We start from the raw sequence: 19,576 nt of genomic DNA, 5'->3' as shown, positions 1-19,576 counted from the left end.
TTAAGGGGTATATTTGAAAAAGTTTAAAAAAACTCCTAAAAAGCTAGCCTAAGGCTATCTTTTGTATACTAGCTGAAAATCTAGTTGTTAAATGAAAATATAGTTGATAGCTGAAAAGCTAGCTGATTAAAAATATCATTTGGTAAAGTTGCTAAAAAAATATAAAAGGATATAAAAGGATATTTAAAAGAATGTGTTTCTGTAATTAATTAAGAGGTATATCTGCAAAATATAAAATAAATAAATAAATAAAATAAAAAATAAAAAATAAAAAAAACTCTGAAAAAGCTAGTCTAAGTAGCTTTTTAAAATGCTAGCTAATAAACTACATTTTCTCTTGTCAAACATGACAACTTAAAATACTCGAAAAAATAAGTTAGCTTTATAGCTTATCAGTTAGTTGTGACGCATCAAACACAGCCTAAGTAGCTTTTTAAAAAACTAACTTATAAATTAATTTTTTACTTACCAAACATAACATCTTTAAATAATTTGATAAATAAACTGGTTACCGAACACAACCTTATTTTGAATAAAAAAACATGGTAACTTTTACCATGTTCTCGCTCACAAATAGGCATATATGACATTCAACAAACAATACTATTTTAATTGGGTGGAATTGCGTAGGCTTTACAAGGAGAGGTACTAACCTTGTCAACATCAGTAAATTCGAGGGGTATAAACGGCTTGGCCGGAAACAACACGATTAACCCAATTCACCACACCGAGTTTGCGAAGAGCCACGGAGCACGAAGACGGACCCCTCTCCATCTCTCTCTTTCTCCCTTCTGTCCGTCGCCCTTCGTTCATGGATGAATGTTGGTGACCCTGAGCCTGTTAAATCTATCAAATTGGGAGCAGAAGGAAATGAATCGAAGATTTGGAGGAGGAAGCTGCATTGCTATCCGTACAGGTCATTCGATTTCTTCTAGATTCCACCACGCTTCTGCTGCTTCTTTTTCGGGTACTTTTCGATTTTCAAACGCAACCATTCCTTTATTGTTATCATTTTCTCGGTTCTAGACAATTGTGGAATGTAGACTATGCTTGTACGCTTTAAAAATCGATTTTTTTTGTGTGATCTACGTGTTTGTTTTGCTTTTAAGTTGTTGAAATGCTGAAAGTAAAATTAGTTTCTTTGGTTAACAGGATTCGTGAGGTTATATATATTCGATCGCATATTAGCTTGTAGTTCCTTTTGGAGATGATGTTCATTAAGTTGTTTCTTTTTATGGAATCTTATCATTTACATTACATAATTCAACAATAAACATCAATTGGTGAAACCCTTAAGCATAGTGTTTGGATGTGTTTATGCTGTTTGAAGTTGTAATAATCAAACAATCAATTGTTTTGAGTGTTCAATTTCATTAACTAAATGTTCACTGTATATGTTGTTATAGATCCTGCAATTTGCGGAGCTTCTACGTGGATAAGGAAGGGCCTTCCTTGTGTGTGTTTTAATAAAAAAGCAAGTTATGCAAGAATCTTCATGAACGTGACTCCTCTTCAGGCAAGTTTTCAGTTAATATGATTAAATAATAAAGTGAAGTGAGTAAAACTGTAAAAGTATCGATATTTTATTCAATGATAACAATAATAATATGTTCTTGTTTAAACCCTATTTGATCGATCTTGCAGGAAGAGAGACTAAAAAGGCTAAAAAACAGAGCAAAGGTTTATTACGATGCTACGAGGCAAGAACATCAGGTAGTTTAATTTTAATTACAAGAATGAATCTTTCAGTAGATTTACCTTTTAATTATTAATGAAGTTTGAATAAGAGTAAATGACCATTTTAACCCTTAGTGTAAGTGGAAAAGAAACAACACGCTCACACACGTATATGTATGTTGGAGGAATGAAATGACAGAAAGTTTTGATATGAGATGGAGAATTAATTAGAGAGTTAAAAAAATTAAAATGATAACATTTATTTTTGTAAGAGAACAGGAGGCTCTGAGGGCATTATGGTCATCTGCATTCCCAGGACAAGAATTACATGGGCTGATATCAGATGAATGGAAAAAAATGGGATGGCAGGGAAAAGATCCATCAACAGATTTCAGGGGAGCTGGATTCATCTCCTTGGAGAATTTGCTATTTTTTGCAAAGACATTCTCTGTAAGATTTTTTTTACATTAATTCAAACTCTATTATTCTATAACTTATTTTTTTAGTGCTTTATTTTAGTTGAGACAATTAATTATATTCTTAAAAAAAATGCAGATATCTTTTCAGCATCTGTTGAGAAAACAAGGCGCTAGGGGAGTTGCATGGGAATATCCGTTTGCAGCCGCTGGTGTAAATATTACATTTATGCTCATGAAAATGCTTGATCTACATACTACTAGTAAGCATTTATTTATTTATTTATTTATTTTGGAATATATTTCATTTCTAGGGTTATTTTTCGTAATATGGGAATTTACTGTCTTTTAAGGTTGTACAAAGAAGTACAACTTTTGTCCCATGTATTGATGATTTTGGCTAACCAATTAGCGCGTTAATGTTTCAGCAAAACCCAGGACACATGTGAGTGCTGTTTTTGTACATATTTTGTCAGGTAAAAAAGACTCATCTACCCTAAAAAAATTTCAAAAGGGCGAAATACACACTTTCACCATTCTAACTTATTTTCCGTAGTGAAAAATGTTTTTTCTTATATGGTAAAAAAAGTAAAATGGTTTAGATACTAAAAAAATGTAGTTACGTGGCTAAAATGGTGAAAATATGATATATGTTTTTCAGTATTTTGCCCGTTTTAAAATAAATAATGTGATTTCATGTACTAACTAGGTATAGGATTTTTGATGAATTTTCAGAAAACGAGTGGGCTTTTGATCTCCTTTATTGTATTGCATTTGTTGTTATGGACAAAAAATGGATGGAGAAAAATGCAACCTACATGGAGTTTAATGTAAGCTATCTATAAATTTTTGTCCACAGATGTTATCTCTATTAGGGGTATTTTAGGTATTTGACTAGTAAGTAATATTATCTACGAAACTTTAGGGTGTGTGTTTTTTTTTTTTTTAATTTATGCTTATGATTGGATCAAATGATCAGTTGGGGCAACAGAATTGATTATCAAATGGGAAAGTAAAATTACTTATTTACCCTTTTGTTTTTATCTATTTAATTAAATAATCAGAAGAGTAAATTACATAATTTTGCAATTTTGGTTCCAAAAATATAATCATTTGTTTGTAACAGGGACTAAAAACGTTATAACCACGTCAAATAAGCAAGAGAAAACTTTTTGGGATTTATTACAAATTTAATAACTTTGTACTGATTATCTAAATAAATAATTATTTATTATTTATTTATTTATAGGAGGTATTGAAATCAACTCGGGCACAATTGGAGAAAGAGCTACTTTTGGATGATGTTCTAAGGATTGAAGATATGCCATCTTTTCGTCTTCTTCATTAACTATTAAAAATAACAGTGGCCAATAGCCATGTAATTAATTATATAACCATGTTCGATGATTGATCACATGTGTTGATTCCTGGTATCCATTTTTTTAATATCAGGATCATATTAAAATTTTAAAAACAAGAAACACACACACACACAGTTTTAGTTTTGGAGTTGGGACTGGTTTCAGGTCTTCGGTCTGGAATTGAGACCGGTCCAACCCTGGCGGTCTAATGTGGATGTCTAGCGTGAAATGTGAGGCCGTTACAAATTGCATCTATTGTAGTTTAAGGCCCTTTCCTTCTATCTGTCCAAATATTATAAAATTTGAAAAACAAGTAATTTTCAAATTGTTTAGGATTCCGTTTGGTTTTGGAATAATCTTTACTTTTTTTTTCAGAATTTTTCTAATAAAAATAAAGTTACAAAACATTTTCGGTTTGATATATTTTCCAAAAGCTCTCAAAAAAATGAATATTTCAATTTTCAAAATTGCATATATTTTGAAAATATAATAATAGTTGTTTCTCATATTTTTTTCATTCTAAAAAGGATCATGTACACACAAAGTTACACACCTTCATACACCATTAATCTTGCTTTTTAGATTATTATTATTATCATATAATTATAATGTCTTCATTTATTTATACCTATTTCTTGTGTATCCATACCCTCTAATCATTGTTTTTAATGATTAGTTTATGATTGCATAGGATCTTTTAACCTTTTACTTATAATTATTAGTATGTAATGATTAATATTTTTTTAATTTTTAAATCTAATTACTAAAATATTTTTTATATTTTAAACTATTATACATAAAATAAATTTTATATTTTATTTAGTTTATTTACCAATAATACATAATTTATATTGATTTGGTATTATAAAATTTAGTTCAAAATTTATAATAAAGAATTAAAATAAATGTTAAAAATATATCACATGATATCGTATTTATAAACTCATAAATATTAATAATAATCTTGATTTATGTGATTTATTTTATGTTTGTGTATTAAAAATCTCCCAATATGAATGTATATATGAATTAAAAGAAATATAATGTTAGAAGGTTTATCAATATTGATAGGCTGTAATGTTAAAATATGAGGATATGAAATTGACTATGTTATAAACGCTAGCTGTTATGTATGAATAGAGAGAAAAGGAGTGATACAGAAGTCGATGAGCTATCGGTGGTTTTTCCGGCATCGTTCTCGTTCCTTCTTATTTACGGCGTTTGTCGGTGGCTGTTGGTAGCAGACGATAGCCGCCACTCCCTCTCTTCACTTATCCTCCAATCCCTCTTTTCTCTTATCCTTAAACTGGTGTGTGGTGCACGCCGATGATGGCGGGGAAAACCAGCAACAGCCGACGTTGTTGTTTGTCGTGTGCGGCGAACGTCGGTTGTGAAGTCCGATGGGTGATTTAGAGTGGTGCACCAACAGATCTGGTAGTGATTCACGATATTCAGAGTGGTGAAGTCTGATGGTCGATCTGAATGTCGACTGGTGGCCGCCGGCCGTTGGTAGCCGGATATACCTCTTATTTTGTCTCTTTCTCAATATTAACGGCGATAACCGGATTGTTAACGGCGTTGGTTAGTGGCGGGTGAAGGTTTCCGACGTTAGTTTATTGTTTAAAAACTTATTTTGTATATTGTTAACTGATTATTATTTTGAATTAAATGACGGTTTATGTCTAAATTAAGCGACACACACTTTTCAATATATTATGTACGGAGAGAATTTGATGACATGTATATTTTCAGTAGCTTGGAAGTAGCAACTTACATTTATTGGTCAAAAATAATAAAAGGCTACGGTTAATAAATAATTAGAATATTTCTTACCAGAAAAATAATAATGAGGGGTAGGTTTAAAAATTAAGGGGTATAAATAACAGTGTTGAATCACAACTTATCTTACTTTTTAGGTCATCATTATCATATAATTAATTATCATTTGTCTTACTTTTAAGTCATCATTGTTATATAATTATCATTTAACTAATTTTTATCATTACTTCCTTATAACATTTGGTAAAAATGTAAAGGTTTATTATTTAATAATTACATTTTTACTACTATTTTATTAATATTAATAATTTTAAATTTATTTTTTATTAAGATAAAAAAACAACAATAATAATGTTTTTACAATACAATAATATAAATAGTATTATAAAAAAAATTCAAATAAATTTTCATTAACCTAATATCATTGATAGTAGAAAAAAAAATACAAGTAATATTATAAGAGAAAGTAAATTTTGAACAAATCTTCATCATTTTTTCTTTTATTTTAAATATTACATAACAAAATTTTGAGACAAAAATAAGCAACAACTAATCAACTATAGTCATAAAAGATATTTTCATAGGTTTGAGTCGCTTATAAAATTATATACGTGACTTATATATAGCTTGTCATTCGGGTGCAGACGCGACTTATACATGGATTTTCCTTCAACAATGAACTATGTTCCATCGGTGCTTCCCCGTTCAAGTCAAACTGGTACAACCATTATTGGCCTATTGATTTCTCATTCGTGCCAATGAAGAATAAACTATGCCTAGTCGGTTCATCGCTTGAGTCAAAGAATGATGAAATATGCCTAGGCGGTTCCTGATCCAAGTCTGAACAAATGTATCAGTGAGGAGATTGACTTTGATGGTGATCACACTTCCTTTTGGGCATCCAAAGTTATTTTTCTTAACCAAAAGTTCATTTATCACAATTTTTAATGGATCGGTTATCTCTTCCATCCTCCACATGTCTTACTCTTTTTATATTTTATGTAAATAATTAACTTTCACAACTATAATGGAATTTATATCAGGCTACGTACATGAGAATTGGTCCAACATTTATCAACACTATAAAAAGGTTAACCTCGTTTTTAGGATCCATGGAAATTTTATTTGCATATGTATATAAAGCATTTATCAAAACAAACCAAAAAAATTGAAGAAAGATGATTATGATATATATATATATATATATATATATATATATATATATATATATATATATATATATATGAAGATTGAACTAAAATAATAGTTTTGTTCTCTTGGGAGATCCATTTAAACCACCGTCCTCCCTACCCCTCTTATTGCCCCAAAATTCCAACGGCAATATATATATATATATATATATATATATATATATATATATATATATATATGAAGATTGAACTAAAATAATAGCTCTTGGGAGATCCATTTAAACCACCGTCCTCCCTACCCCTCTTATTGCCCCAGAATTCCAACGGCAATACAAGAACGGAAATATGAAGATGAACTGACGGAGTGGTTGAAGGCGATACACAGGCGACAAGTGGTTGAAATTGATGGTTGATTGAGATGAAAGAGATATTAGGTGTAGGAACATGGAATATAGAAATAGAGATGATATCATAGCAGCGTCGATGAAACGAGAGACATATTTCAAGCAACAAATTGGTAATTCCTATTCAGAAATGGGTGTAATCGGCAGAAGTATATAAATATGTTGCAGACATTTGAATTTTAATTAATGGTTAATAACTCCAACGATTTAAAAACAATATAAAGGTATTATCGAAATTTAATTTTCAAAAATTGTAGACGGAGGACATGCTAGGTGGCCATTTGGCACTCTTTTATTAAAAGTAAGAGTATTGGGTATGATTCGGTGTTATAATGTCATATTAGATGTCACGTCTACCTTAACACCACCATAACACCATGTAGGAAATAGTGTTATAATGTTATAACTTGTTAAAAGGTAGAGAGAGAAAGAGAGAAGGAGGAAGAAAAATGATTTTGATTGGTTGTTACTCCCATTTCAATAAGTGGTGACGAGCACGAGAAGTGTCATGACAAGAAGAAACGAGAAGGGGGGGGGGGGGGCGGTGTTCCCCCGTTATAACGCCATTTTTGGCTTCCACATCAGCCACAACGAGCACGAGATATGCCCACACCGTATCCTCTAAGGATGTAATATGTTAAATATTGTATTACTAGGTTAAAACCCGTGGAACCCACGGGTGTTGATTTTTAATTGAATTTAAAAATAAATTATTTAATAAAATAATATTTCTTTAATTTAGAAAACTTATGAATTTTAATATTGTATTTTTAAATAACATTTTGATTCGTAAGTATTTAATTACAAAGTAAATGGTAAGTATTTAATTAGAAATGTAGATTTTTGAAACCCTTAGGTTACAGACGATAGTTATTTCCTGTGATTCCAATAAATATCAATTGACAAATTAAATAATAATCAGTTACTAAATAAATGGTAATTTTAAATTATACCAATTAATAACTTACATAGGTGGAATTAGGTGTTAGTTTAGGAGTAGATTAGTATATTTGTATTTGGCGGTACAAAAAAAATAAAAAATAAATAAATAAATAAATAAATAAAAATAAATAAATAAAAAAACACATATTTATGTTATTTGTCTTTAAGTTTATAACTTAATTCTATAATGTAATCAATTTTTAATATGTTTTGATGATATTTATGACGAGTCATTTAGAAAAAAAAAGAGTGATTAAAAATGTTGATATTGTGTACTGATATATAAATTATATTTACTTATAATTGTAGTGAAATACATAAAACATTATCACTAACTGTACAGTAACAACTTTAAAACACGTAAGTTAGCATAAAAAGTACCCAATTTATTGCACTAAGAAGATACCTCCAAATGTATATGGAAGCCTAATGCAAAATCAATTATAAGAATCAGATAAATCATGAGATTCTAGTTCAAACAAATTAGGTTAAAAACCTTTTGCTAGCGTCGATTTCCAAATCAAGACAAAGGTTGTGAAATTGGAAGTGTTAATAAAATTCAACACATCCTTCCATCTACTGTTCATATTTCTTGATTACAAAACCAGGTAATGGAAATAAATTAGGATTTATAAATGTAAATATTTTAAAATTGAAGGTGTTACCTACGTAATTGTGGAGTAGTTCTTATTGGGATCGATACCTTCAGATTTGGGGGTAATGTGTTAGTCGTTTCCATCTCCTCGAAATCCCATTGATCTCTGAGCAAGACAAACAACACAAATGAAAGATTAATAAAACCAAGATCTAATTGAGATGAGTATTTAGAAGATGCGATGGTTTACAAAAAACTGTGACCTATTCGGAGGCGACTTGTTCAGCAAGATAACACGATACAGATAACATAGAGAAGAAGAGGAATTCAGGATTAAGCTCGTATATATATATATATATATATGTATTTTAATCAAGTCTTATACTCTGATTTTTTTTAGGATTTCCGTTTCAAATCTTGCGAGATTTTTCGTAAATTTGATTGATTTGCTGTTTGAGTTTCCTAAATAATAATCATTTCAGTAAAAGACATTAATCTGGATACATTATATTTTAATATTTTAATTTTGAAGTCTCTTAATGAACAGTTTTTTTTCTTCTATTTTTTTTAATAATTTGGCTCTATTTCTATTTTTAATTAGTTTTTTAATAATCTGTTTGTTTTGTATCATTGAGTTGTGAGTCTTTTTGTATACGTGTACATCCACCGTTCCAAAAATCTATTCGTGTCACCACATGCTCTTCCAAACTATCCATCATTACTTTCTATGTTGTCTCCCACTTTTCCTCTTTTCTTCGTCCTTCGTCCCCCCAGTGGAACCACCGACTTCAGTTCTTGCCACAAGATTTCCCCATGGGTTCACTCAATTCCTTTGGTTGTTGGAGCTGATATTGGCTGTTCTGTTTTAGGAATTCCTAATCTGTTGGATTTCTATGCTCTATCTCTTCCACTGTTCCTCTTTTCTTCATCCTTCGCCCCCCCCCCCCCCCCCCCCCTAAGTAAAACCACCAATCGGCTCCATCGTGATACCAGTAGTGAACAGGCTTCATGAACTTCTTCAAGCCACCAACTTCAGTTCTTGCCACCTGCTTTCCCGGTGGGTTCTCTCAATTCCTTTGGTTGTTAGACGTGATATTGGCTGTTAGATTTTGGGAATTGCTAATCTGTTGGATTTTTAGTGCAGTTGCTTGGGAAAATCGGTACTTGACGACCACCGCTTTTTACACCGACCACTGCATCGCAGTTCCTGTCTTCCAATCAGCTATTCACATTTATAGAGACAAAAGTGGGAACCTCCTTCAAAAGATAGTCAGGGTTAGTAGCGATTCTTTATTCATCTATTTTTAGGGCTTTTTGCCTGCTTATTAAAATCAAATTCGGAGACTTCGTTGTGTGATTTGCATGCGCTCTATAAATGGTTCCCTGTCGATGGTCTAGCCATACATTCACCTACATCTCCATTGTATTCGATGAAATATATGTTCTTCATTTTCCTGATGAGAAAACTGTGCCGATGGTGATAGCAATTGGATTCAGTTCTTGTGATTACATATATGATTCTTCATTGGATCATGGAAACCTAAGAGTTGAAACATTGTTACAAAAATTAGAAGAGTTTGTGATTAAAGATGAAGAGCTTAATAAGCAAGAATGAATTGGATCTACTTTGCTTTCAGGATATCTTTCGATTGCACTTTGTTGTATCTTTTTTCATAATTTCCACCATTTTGGGTTTATCTTATGTTTTTTTAGCATGCATCCTACTTTCATTTCTTTTTATCACAAACATTTTATTATTTTTAATATATAAAAAGATTGTTTAAAATAACAACAATGATTAGACATACAAAGAGTATTTCGTTCTGGATCAATTCATCCACAATCTCGGGTAATTCATAATTCTTCTGCATTCATCAATTAGTTTATAAATTATAATATAAAAATTACCTATTAATTTAATTACTCTGATAAGTAATGACAGATTTTGTGTTTACATGGATCACAAGATAGACCTCGACAGCATGTCTCTCAACTTACTTTTTTTTAATTTCTTTTTCCTTTTATTCTAACAAAAAGATTTTATATTTTTCAGATATGTTGCCATTATGAATTCAATTTTTTCTACTCAAAGATCAATGGTGCATATACATTCATGTGTTATTGGGTCACAACATTCTGCATTCCTGCAACAGGTGAGTAAATTACAAATTTGTTCTAAATTTATGAAAATGACCATTGTGCCCTTACTTGAATATATATTGTTGTTATATGATTTGCAGGCTTTTTATATAATTGGAGCTGTATATCTGAAGCCACAACAGATAGATGGATTGTTCCAGTATCTAACAGTATGTTGAAATATTCCACCTTGACATTTCTTTTAAAAAAACTAAATTAAATTTAGACTATAATTTTTTATGCATATAGTATTTGCATTAAGGAAACTTCTAACAACTCCCAAAACCTGTTGGTGTAGATTTTTGTGCTTCATAAGTTATTTATTTATTTTTTATTTTTTTATATATATTATTATTTATATGATATAAAGTAAATTTTATTTAATTATTCGAAAAACGGACAAGTGTTTTTGACTGGTTTTCTGAAATTTGAAAAAAAATCATACATGTTGAAAAAATAATGATATGAAGTGTCTGATGTTAAAAAAATGTTTAAAATGTCCAAAAGTGGCAGAAAATTAAAGTTGGATGCTAAAAGAGTTTGATGTTGAACATAAACACACACGCAGTAAAACACATAAGAGCTAACTGTTAAACTACATTGCTATAAATTAGATATGTTTAATATTAAGACATTATAAAATGCGATTTTCATTTTTTTTCGAAATAAAAGCAACACACACAAATATAAACAATTAATAACAAATATAATAAATTATGAGGAAATATATTACACACATAGAAAGAGAAGATCAAAAAACCACACATAGTAAAACGCACAAAAATCAAACATTGTAAAACGAACAACATAATATGAAAACACACACACAGAAAGAGAAGAACACAAAAGGAAACAAAAAGAAAAAAGAAAGAATTTAAAGTAGTTTTTAATATACTTACCTGATAGATTGAACTCTTGTGAATGAACGAACATGTGTATTTTCCCCAGGTGCAGACTTGATCGGAATAAAAAGACAAAGAAGACAAAGGAATTTGAAATTTCAAACATAAAAATCTTTATTTGGTGTTCGGGTTTTATAACCGAAATAAAAAAAAAGAAGATTTTAGTCAACAAAATTCATTAATTGTGGTGGAATTCAAACGCAATCCAGGGTTGCATTCCTTTTATGTTAGATGCATATTTGGTATAAGGTAAGAGGAATAAATTCAAAAAATAATTGCAGATTTTAAGGGATATAATATATTAAATGTGTTTGAAACTAAAAATGCTGATATATAGGATACTATGATTATGGATGGGATGAATGACTACATGATGAATGAATTGAGAGGATGCAGGAAGAATTCAGATGATGCAGAAGGATGCATGATTTCAATGAGGATGTAGGATTTCAATGCGTGATGAAGAAATTGAGATGATTATATTACTTTACTATCAAATTATATTAGTATTAAATATTAAATCTGGTATCTTATGAGTTTCTTTTTTTGTAGGGATTCGAATGGAATGATGTATACAAAGTATCTTACAACTTACAATCTTATAAATCGGGAAGGAGGTATATCAACCCAATGCTTGTTCCAATTAGAATAACCAAACTTCCATATTTTATTGGATATGATGAATTTGAAATTTGAATTTACAATTTCTGCATATTATTTTGAATTATTATTTGGAAATCTTTCATCTACATTAACAAATCTATTTTCGGTATATTTTTAATTGGTGCATATTTTTCGGATTTATTGATTGATTGTATATGAACTAGGTGTGAGACCCATGTATTACATGGGTTTATTTAAAAAAAAAATGAAATTTTAACAATTTGAGAAGTTTGAATTTATAAGAAAAATAAGAAAAAATTTAAATTATTAAAATTAATGAGACTTTAATACATTGAATACATTACATATATAAATCATTTCTAATAAATACCTTACTTTATGTCGGCCCATGTAGTGATGAGTAGAAGACCTGGGGGTTAGCCCTAGGCACAGTATGCTAGTATGATATTCGGACGAGGTCCAAAGATAGAGGGCGGGTGCCCAAGAGATGGTTTATGTGATAGTTTATACTTGTTGTCTGTGTGATGCTTGTACGTGCCTGGTAGGGTGGTGAGTGTGGGCGAGGTCCCGTATCTCACGAATAGCAGAGTGTGGATGGTGTTCCACATCTCAGTAGCAGCAGCCCAGGGGCGAGGCCCAAGTTAGGAAAGGAGTGAGAGTGGGTTGGGCCCGTATCTCACTAACAGCAGGAGTATGGACGAGGTTCCATGACTCATCAGTAGCAGGACACGGGCGGGGCCCAGAGATAGGCGAGGCCTTAGAGCAAGAGCTGTTAGCATACGTTTAGCTTATGTGATGATTGTGTGATATGTGTATGTGCTGTTATATGTTAGTGGGCGGGGCCCTGTGACAGGTGAGGCCTAAGTGAAACAGATCTGTATCCGAGCGGGGCTCGAAGCCAGGCGGGGCCTGGAGCGGCGGGGCCGTTGTAGCGGGCGAGGCCCGAAGTAGGGGGCGAGGCCCCGGATAGCGGGTGTGGCCTAGTATGTGCAGTATGTGGTAAGGTGGGGAACTCACTAAGCTTCGTGCTTACGGTTTTCAGTTTTGTTTTCAGGTACTTCCGGTAGCGGAGGGAGGAGCTCGGGGTGATCGCATGGCACACACACCATAGATTAGTCAACTTGGAAATGTTTACTCTGATAATGAACATGTGTTTTGAAAACTTATACTCAGATTATGTTTTGGAATGATGTCTTTGCTTAAAGTAATGCTTTATTAAAAAGAAATTTCCGGTCTTGAATTTTTGGGACGTTACAAGTTGGTATCAGAGCCTTGGTTTGAGGGATTCGGGCATGCTCTCGGGTGTGCCTGAACTCAAACTAAGGGGTCGGATGAAAAGTTTTCAAAAATGAAAAGACAGTTTCGTAAAAGGATTTTTGAGAACTAAAAACAGTTTTAGAAAAGCAAAAGGAATTCAGAAAGAAAAGAACTTTGAAAAGAGAAAAGAGGTGTGGTGCATGCAATCAACCGAGCTCAAGTAAGTGCCCCAAAATACCCATACAAGTTTATGTTATGATTATCAGTTGATAGAACAGCATGCTAGAATAGGACTAAGGATCTAGGGATGATGCCTTATGTGCCTGTTATTTGTGCTTTTGAGCTGCATGATAGTGTTGTTTATACAGTAGTAGGATAGCCTGTTTAGGTTATGCCTGAGTTTATGAGTTGTGTTGCATGCTAGTTCAGATTCTTGCTATGTGAATATGATTGCTTGAGTATGTTATGGTTAGATTTTCCCTTGTCAGAATGCTGCTTGCTTTGTGCATTGTGGGACTCTGAGCGGTGGGAGTTAGCCATTAGGTGGATACGACACGCCACATGTGATCAGGGTTGAATAATCTCAGAGTGTTGGATTTGGTCCTATTGCACAGCTCTTGTCTGAGTCCAACCGTTGTAGGAACGAGTCTTTTACTTGAAGGATTATCTGAGCCTCGTCACATGTGACGGTATCCAGGTGATGGCTAATTGGCATCCCAAGGAGGCCTTCAGCAGCTGAGGACTGGTTTGAGTTGAGTCAGAGGTTTCCCTAGGGTAAGCCTAGGATGAGGTAGTGCTGGGAGTAGTAGAAGTGGTTAAGGGACCTGGTGGAGTCGAAGCAATTCCTGAGGAAAGTACGGATAGATGTGGAAGGTAGTATGGGCCCGTACTACTGAAAGCAGAGGATCCGTACTCGATTCGGGAAAGGCCGAGACAAGACCGGGAACCTGGTAGGGTATGGGTGGTCTCGCATCAGTGATGAGTATTCTGATAGTGGTTGTGTTATATGTTTCAGCATGGTGACATTGCGAGAGAGACCAGCGGGCGGATCAGGCGCCGGAGAGGGATCAGGCTCGGGTTCAGGGGCCGAGCAGCTCGAGGAGCGAATGAGGGAGTTGATATCCGCCGAGGTTGCGCGCAGTATGCTAGACCAGACTCCTGTGATCTTTGGCACAGTCAAGGAGGGTATACTGGAGATTTTGGATGAGAGGCTAGGAGCCTTCCGTACCGAGATGATGGCTTTGCTGGGAGCGCGTACCTTGACATTTCGAGAGTTCAGGGCCTGCGGGGCGCCAGATTATCATGGGGCTAGGGATCCCATTGCTAGCAGCAGATGGTTGGCTGATGTTGCCAATGCTTTTCGTACGAGCAAGTGTCCCGAGGGGGACAAGGTTAGACTCGCCTCCTGTCTTCTGAAGGATAGAGCGAGGGATTGGTGGGAGGAGATTGGTCATGCTTTGGGGGATACTGAGACTGTGGCGGAGATCACCGCCAAGTTCAGGGAGAGGGCTCTTCTTGTACCACAGTATGTCGCGGATGAGGAGATGAAGAAGGCTCGGTACCATGAGATGTTGAGGGATGACATCAGGGAGTTCGTGAGCAGATCTAGCTGTAAGACGCTGGAAGATATGATTTCTCGGGCTAGAGAAAGGGAAATTGATTTGGAGCAAATCCGGAAGAGGAAGTCGGATGAGGTTCAGGTAGCTGCGGGTTCGGGCAAAAGGCCCAAGGGATCGGATTCGAGATCGAGGGGTCATCAGGACCGCAGTCAGTGCGGAAAGTGTGGCAGGGCGCATGGGGGCGCGTGCAGGAGTAGTAGCGGTGGTGAGTCTGGCTGTTTCAAGTGCGGTCGGACTGGTCATTTCAGCAGGGATTGTACTGCTACCGCCGCACAGAGATCAGACTTGATATGTTTTCATTGCAACCAGCGGGGCCATAAGAAGGCCCAGTGCCCCAGTTTGTCTTCGGCAGGACGGGTGATGGCACCTGCCCCTGCAACCTTGAGGATCACGGATGGCCGTCAGGGCCAGGTAGAGGCACCTGCAGCAGGGAGCAGGGCTTTTCAGATGACGACCTTGGAGACGCGAGCATCGCCGGACGTTGCAGGTATGCAATTTCCATTTTCAGTTCTTTTATTTGTGCATGATTATATTGTTATGGTTCTGCATCATTATCGGTATGAGTATTTTTTTTTTTGTGTGGTTGATTATGGTTGAGTTATATGCCATTTGCATACCTTGGATATTGGATTGGTAGTTAAGGGATGGGTTCTATTGAAGAAGGTTTCGAAGGGTGCAGTAACTGTAGCATGCTTGAGAGGGACTTGGTATGTCTCACTAGATCGGGGTTGTGTAGTGTCAGAGGTGGATTGGTCAGATCCCTAGCTATGGTAGGCCTGGGTTCCTTAGCAGATTGATTATGGGATGGTAGCAAGGACTGGGATTTCTTTGAGTATTGAGTAGCAAGGGGTAAGCAGGATCGAAGTGGGGAACAATCCTCCGAGTGTGCCCAGAGAGGAGCACGCAGACCCAGAATGAGTGCGCGACCTCCGAGGAGGAAAGGAAATAGTTCAGCATTTGATGGATTGAGGATTTCAGGGTTGGGAGTTTGAGAAACTCCCCATCAGCTAGTGCGTGTGATGGTAATGGTTAGTTCGTGGTTGGGGATTTAGATTGTGAATCGCCCGTAGGACTCGAGGGAGTCGGAATGAGGATCTGGAGAGCTAATGGCACATGGGTGCCTTCGTATTAGCAGTCAGTGGTGGAAGTGTTGTAAGACTACGGGGCAGCCGTAGCATTCACTAGCAGACAACAATGGATGGTAATGTAAGGCTATGGGTAAGCCGTAGCATTCCTTAGTCGCTTCGTTAGCAGAGTTGGGGCGAGGCCCTTATTTTCTAGTGATCAGATAGGGATCAGGATGGGTAGTGGATGAGAATGATAGGGAGTGGCTTGTATAGCCCTAGCAAGGTGAGACCTTGGGAGAGGCCGCTCCAGAATATAGTTGGGTGAGACCCATGGGCGAGGCCCGTATGAGATTAGCAGTGTAGACGAGACCTGGGAGCAGGGTTGCTCAGTAGTATGGTTGGCTGAGACCCTTGGGCGAGGCCCGAGCGTGAGTGAATAGACTAGTGGGACTAGAAGGATAGGGGAGGGTGGGACCCGTGGGCGAGGCCCGTGAGTTTTAGCAGCGCAGGTGGGACCTGGTAGGGACCTTAGTGTCAAGTTAGGGGATCGGGGATCCCAGGTTTGTAGTGCCTGAATGGTAGAATTGATTGAGCAGTTATAGGTGGTCGAGGTTTCTTTGGGAGTCGCTGAGAGCGACCAGGGATGGTGTTGGGTCTAGCTACCGGTGGGAGCCGGTAATCCAGATATTGATGGGTTGGTAGGGACCAGAGTGGTCTCAGTTCATCCGGAAGGCAGATAAGGAATGGCAGAAATATACAGTCAGTAGTAGTGCGGGAAGGCGGGTTATGGTGGAATTCAGTTAGTTGATTCGAGGGGTGCTCGACACCAAGTTATGACAAGAGAGGTGTGTCAGTGGTTACTGGCAGTAATGACCCGTATTGGTAAAAGCGGGGGTGATGGAGTTGGTGGAGGATAGGGCCTTCACAATGTCAGAAGGAATAGTTGGTTATGGGGTTTTGCCTTGGGAAGGCAAGGAATTGTGCATGAAAAGGAAGGGGTGAATCCCTATGGATTCAGTGCAGTATTCAGAGGGTACCAGAAGGATTGTCGGTTGAGTAAGTTGTGCTTCCAGAAGGTTCAGGGTCAGGGTAGACCCAGGATTATTATCTGCAAGGAGTAATGTTAGTCGGAACGACCTAGCTAAAGGCCATCAAAGGTGGGCAGCGGGTGTTGGAATAATTGGCGGGATATTGAAAGTAGACCGCGGGCGGTGGGCCATAGCAAACTTCGAGGACGAAGTTTAGTTTAAGTGGGGGAGAGTTGTAACACCCAAAGTCTTGAAAGTCCAGAAAGTAAAGGAAACCCAAGATTTAAGGGGGACTCGGCGAGTCCAAGGAGGAACTCGGCAAGTCCGAGCGGGATCCGAGTCGAGGAGTAAGTGACCGACTCGGCGAGTCGGCCAAGGTGACTCGGCGAGTCTGGTCTGTGCGAGGAAAACCCTAACTCCGGGGCTTGGAGCCTATTTAATCGCCTCATTCTTCTTCCTAGGGCTCCTTTATTGTCTCTCACACCCAGAACGCCGCAAACTAAGCCTCCATTGTGTTCATTCAAGCTTTTAGCCATTTTTGAGTGGTTTTAAGGAAGAAGAAGAAGGGGGGAATCTTTGTAGCATCAAGGAGTGGCCTTGGATCTGAAGTTTGGGGATCATTTCAGAGCATTTGAAGGTATTAAGTCATTTCTCTCCTCCAGATTTTCCTTGGTTATGAGTTTTGGGGCTTTTAGGCCATGTTTAAGATCAATCTCGAGCTTGAAGTCCAGATCTGATGTTGCTACCTCAGATCCATGCTTGTTTTGGTTTAGAATCCCGTAAAGTATCAGCCATTGAGTGGATTTTGGAGCATCTTGGTCTTAAACTCTAGTTTAAGGTGCATTTTGCCTAGATCTCCCTCTCTACACGTAAAGTTTGCAACTTTACGTGAGGAGTAGGCTTGGGAAAAGTAGATCTACGGTTTGGAGTCCCTGCATGACTCGGAAGTCCTCTGCATGTTGTGGAACCGAATGGACTCGGCGAGTCCTTCGAGTGGACTCGGCGAGTAGCTTGAAGATGAGGAAGAACTCGACGAGTGGGATGAACAGCTCGTCGAGTCGGATGAAGATGGGCATGAACTCGACGAGTTGGATGAACAACTCGGCGAGTTGGATGAAGATTGCCTTGTGCTCGGCGATTCTGTTCTTAGACTCGGCGAGTCAGGTCGCGTAGTCCCAAACCCTTCGAGTTAAGACTCGAGTCAGCGAGTCGAGCAAGGACTCAGTGAGTTGGTTAGGACAGGATTCGGGAATCTGTAGACTCGGTGAGTCAAGTCGCGATTGGAAGGACTTTGAGCATAAGAACTCGGCGAGTCAGTAAGTGGACTCGGCGAGTAGGGTTGACCTGGAAGGTTGACTTTGACCAGGACTTTGACTTTGGCGAGGGTTGACTTGGTTGACCTTTGAAGGTCAGTTAGACTAAGTGATGTGTTGATATTGGTAGCTCGGGGAGCTAGTGGAGCAGCAGTTCGGAGTCAGTGGTCGGGTAGCGGTCAAAGGGATTAGCAGCAGCAGTTCAGCAGTATCAGGTGAGTTTCCCTTTTGTATGAATGGGTCTACGGCCACAATGCCGGCCCATGTAGTTATGAGTAAAAGACCTGGGGGGTTAGCCCTAGGTACAGTATGCTAGTATGATATTCGGACGAGGTCCAAAGATAGAGGGCGGGTGCCCAAGAGATGGTTTATGTGATAGTTTATACTTGTTTTCTGTGTGATGCTTGTACGTGCCTGGTAGGGTGGTGAGTGTGGGCGAGGTCCCGTATCTCACGAATAGCAGAGTGTGGATGGTGTTCCACATCTCAGTAGCAGCAGCCCAGGGGCGAGGCCCAAGTTAGGAAAGGAGTGAGAGTGGGTTGGGCCCGTATCTCACTAACAGCAGGAGTATGGACGTGGTTCCATGACTCATCAGTAGCAGGACACGGGCGGGGCCCAGAGATAGGCGAGGCCTTAGAGCAAGAGCTGTTAGCATACGTTTAGCTTATGTGATGATTGTGTGATATGTGTATGTGATGTTATATGTTAGTGGGCGGGGCCCTGTGACAGGCAAGGCCTAAGTGAAACAGATCTGTATCCGAGCGGGGCTCGAAGCCAGGCGGGGCCTGGAGCGGCGGGGCCGTTGTAGCGGGCGAGGCCCGAAGTAGGGGGCGAGGCCCCGGATAGCGGGCGTGGCCTAGTATGTGCAGTATGTGGTTATGCATGGTATGTGGTAAGGTGGGGAACTCACTAAGCTTCGTGCTTACGGTTTTCAGTTTTGTTTTCAGGTACTTCCGGTAGCGGAGGGAGGAGCTCGGGGTGATCGCATGGCACACACAGCATAGATTAGTCAGCCTGGGAATGTTTACTCTGATAATGAACATGTGTTTTGAAAACTTATACTCAGATTATGTTTTGGAATGATGTCTTTGCTTAAAGTAATGCTTTATTAAAAAGAAATTTTCGGTCTTGAATTTTTGGGACGTTACATTATGTATGTATGGTATGTGCTATTTGGAAATGTATGGAAAGGAAGACGATGACGCGGTTTTATAAAAATTCGACACAAAAATTGGAATCGTTTAAACTCGGGTCCAAATCGGAGAAAATTGATCCAACTCAAAGAAAATCGGTCCAACTTAG

At 37.2% G+C, this 19,576-nt stretch overlaps 2 protein-coding genes across 7 annotated transcripts; both read left to right on the top strand.

Moving 5' to 3' along the window:
• The first annotated feature begins 706 nt into the window (after window positions 1-706).
• On the top strand, window positions 707-3,539 carry LOC145070829 (ELMO/CED-12 family protein). The gene is made up of 8 exons (XM_079017785.1): window positions 707-967; window positions 1,407-1,516; window positions 1,645-1,713; window positions 1,957-2,127; window positions 2,233-2,356; window positions 2,522-2,569; window positions 2,829-2,923; window positions 3,343-3,539. Exons 1-8 carry the CDS (start codon window positions 820-822, stop codon window positions 3,439-3,441), a joined length of 864 nt encoding a protein of 287 aa, XP_078873911.1. The 5' UTR covers window positions 707-819; the 3' UTR covers window positions 3,442-3,539.
• A 5,478-nt stretch (window positions 3,540-9,017) lies between these two features.
• Window positions 9,018-19,372, top strand: LOC145068520 (uncharacterized). Of its 6 annotated transcripts, XM_079015495.1 has the most exons (9): window positions 9,018-9,382; window positions 9,470-9,600; window positions 10,379-10,478; window positions 10,566-10,634; window positions 11,413-11,615; window positions 11,704-11,807; window positions 11,919-11,983; window positions 13,045-15,353; window positions 19,222-19,372. In XM_079015495.1, exons 8-9 carry the CDS (start codon window positions 14,264-14,266, stop codon window positions 19,254-19,256), a joined length of 1,125 nt encoding a protein of 374 aa, XP_078871621.1. In that variant the 5' UTR covers window positions 9,018-9,382; window positions 9,470-9,600; window positions 10,379-10,478; window positions 10,566-10,634; window positions 11,413-11,615; window positions 11,704-11,807; window positions 11,919-11,983; window positions 13,045-14,263; the 3' UTR covers window positions 19,257-19,372. The 6 variants fall into 6 exon arrangements, with proteins under 6 accessions (XP_078871621.1, XP_078871619.1, XP_078871622.1 ...); XM_079015493.1 differs by having other exon boundaries at window positions 11,704-11,983; XM_079015496.1 differs by having other exon boundaries at window positions 9,465-9,600; window positions 11,704-11,983.
• The last annotated feature ends 204 nt before the right edge of the window (window positions 19,373-19,576 follow it).

Source organism: Lactuca serriola, chromosome 8, assembly GCF_051521515.1.
Source record: "Lactuca serriola cultivar US96UC23 chromosome 8, Lser_US96UC23_V15, whole genome shotgun sequence".
Taxonomy (NCBI): domain Eukaryota; kingdom Viridiplantae; phylum Streptophyta; class Magnoliopsida; order Asterales; family Asteraceae; genus Lactuca; species Lactuca serriola.
The sequence above is the reverse complement of the archived record's forward strand: the minus strand, read 5'-3'. Positions and strand labels throughout refer to the sequence as shown.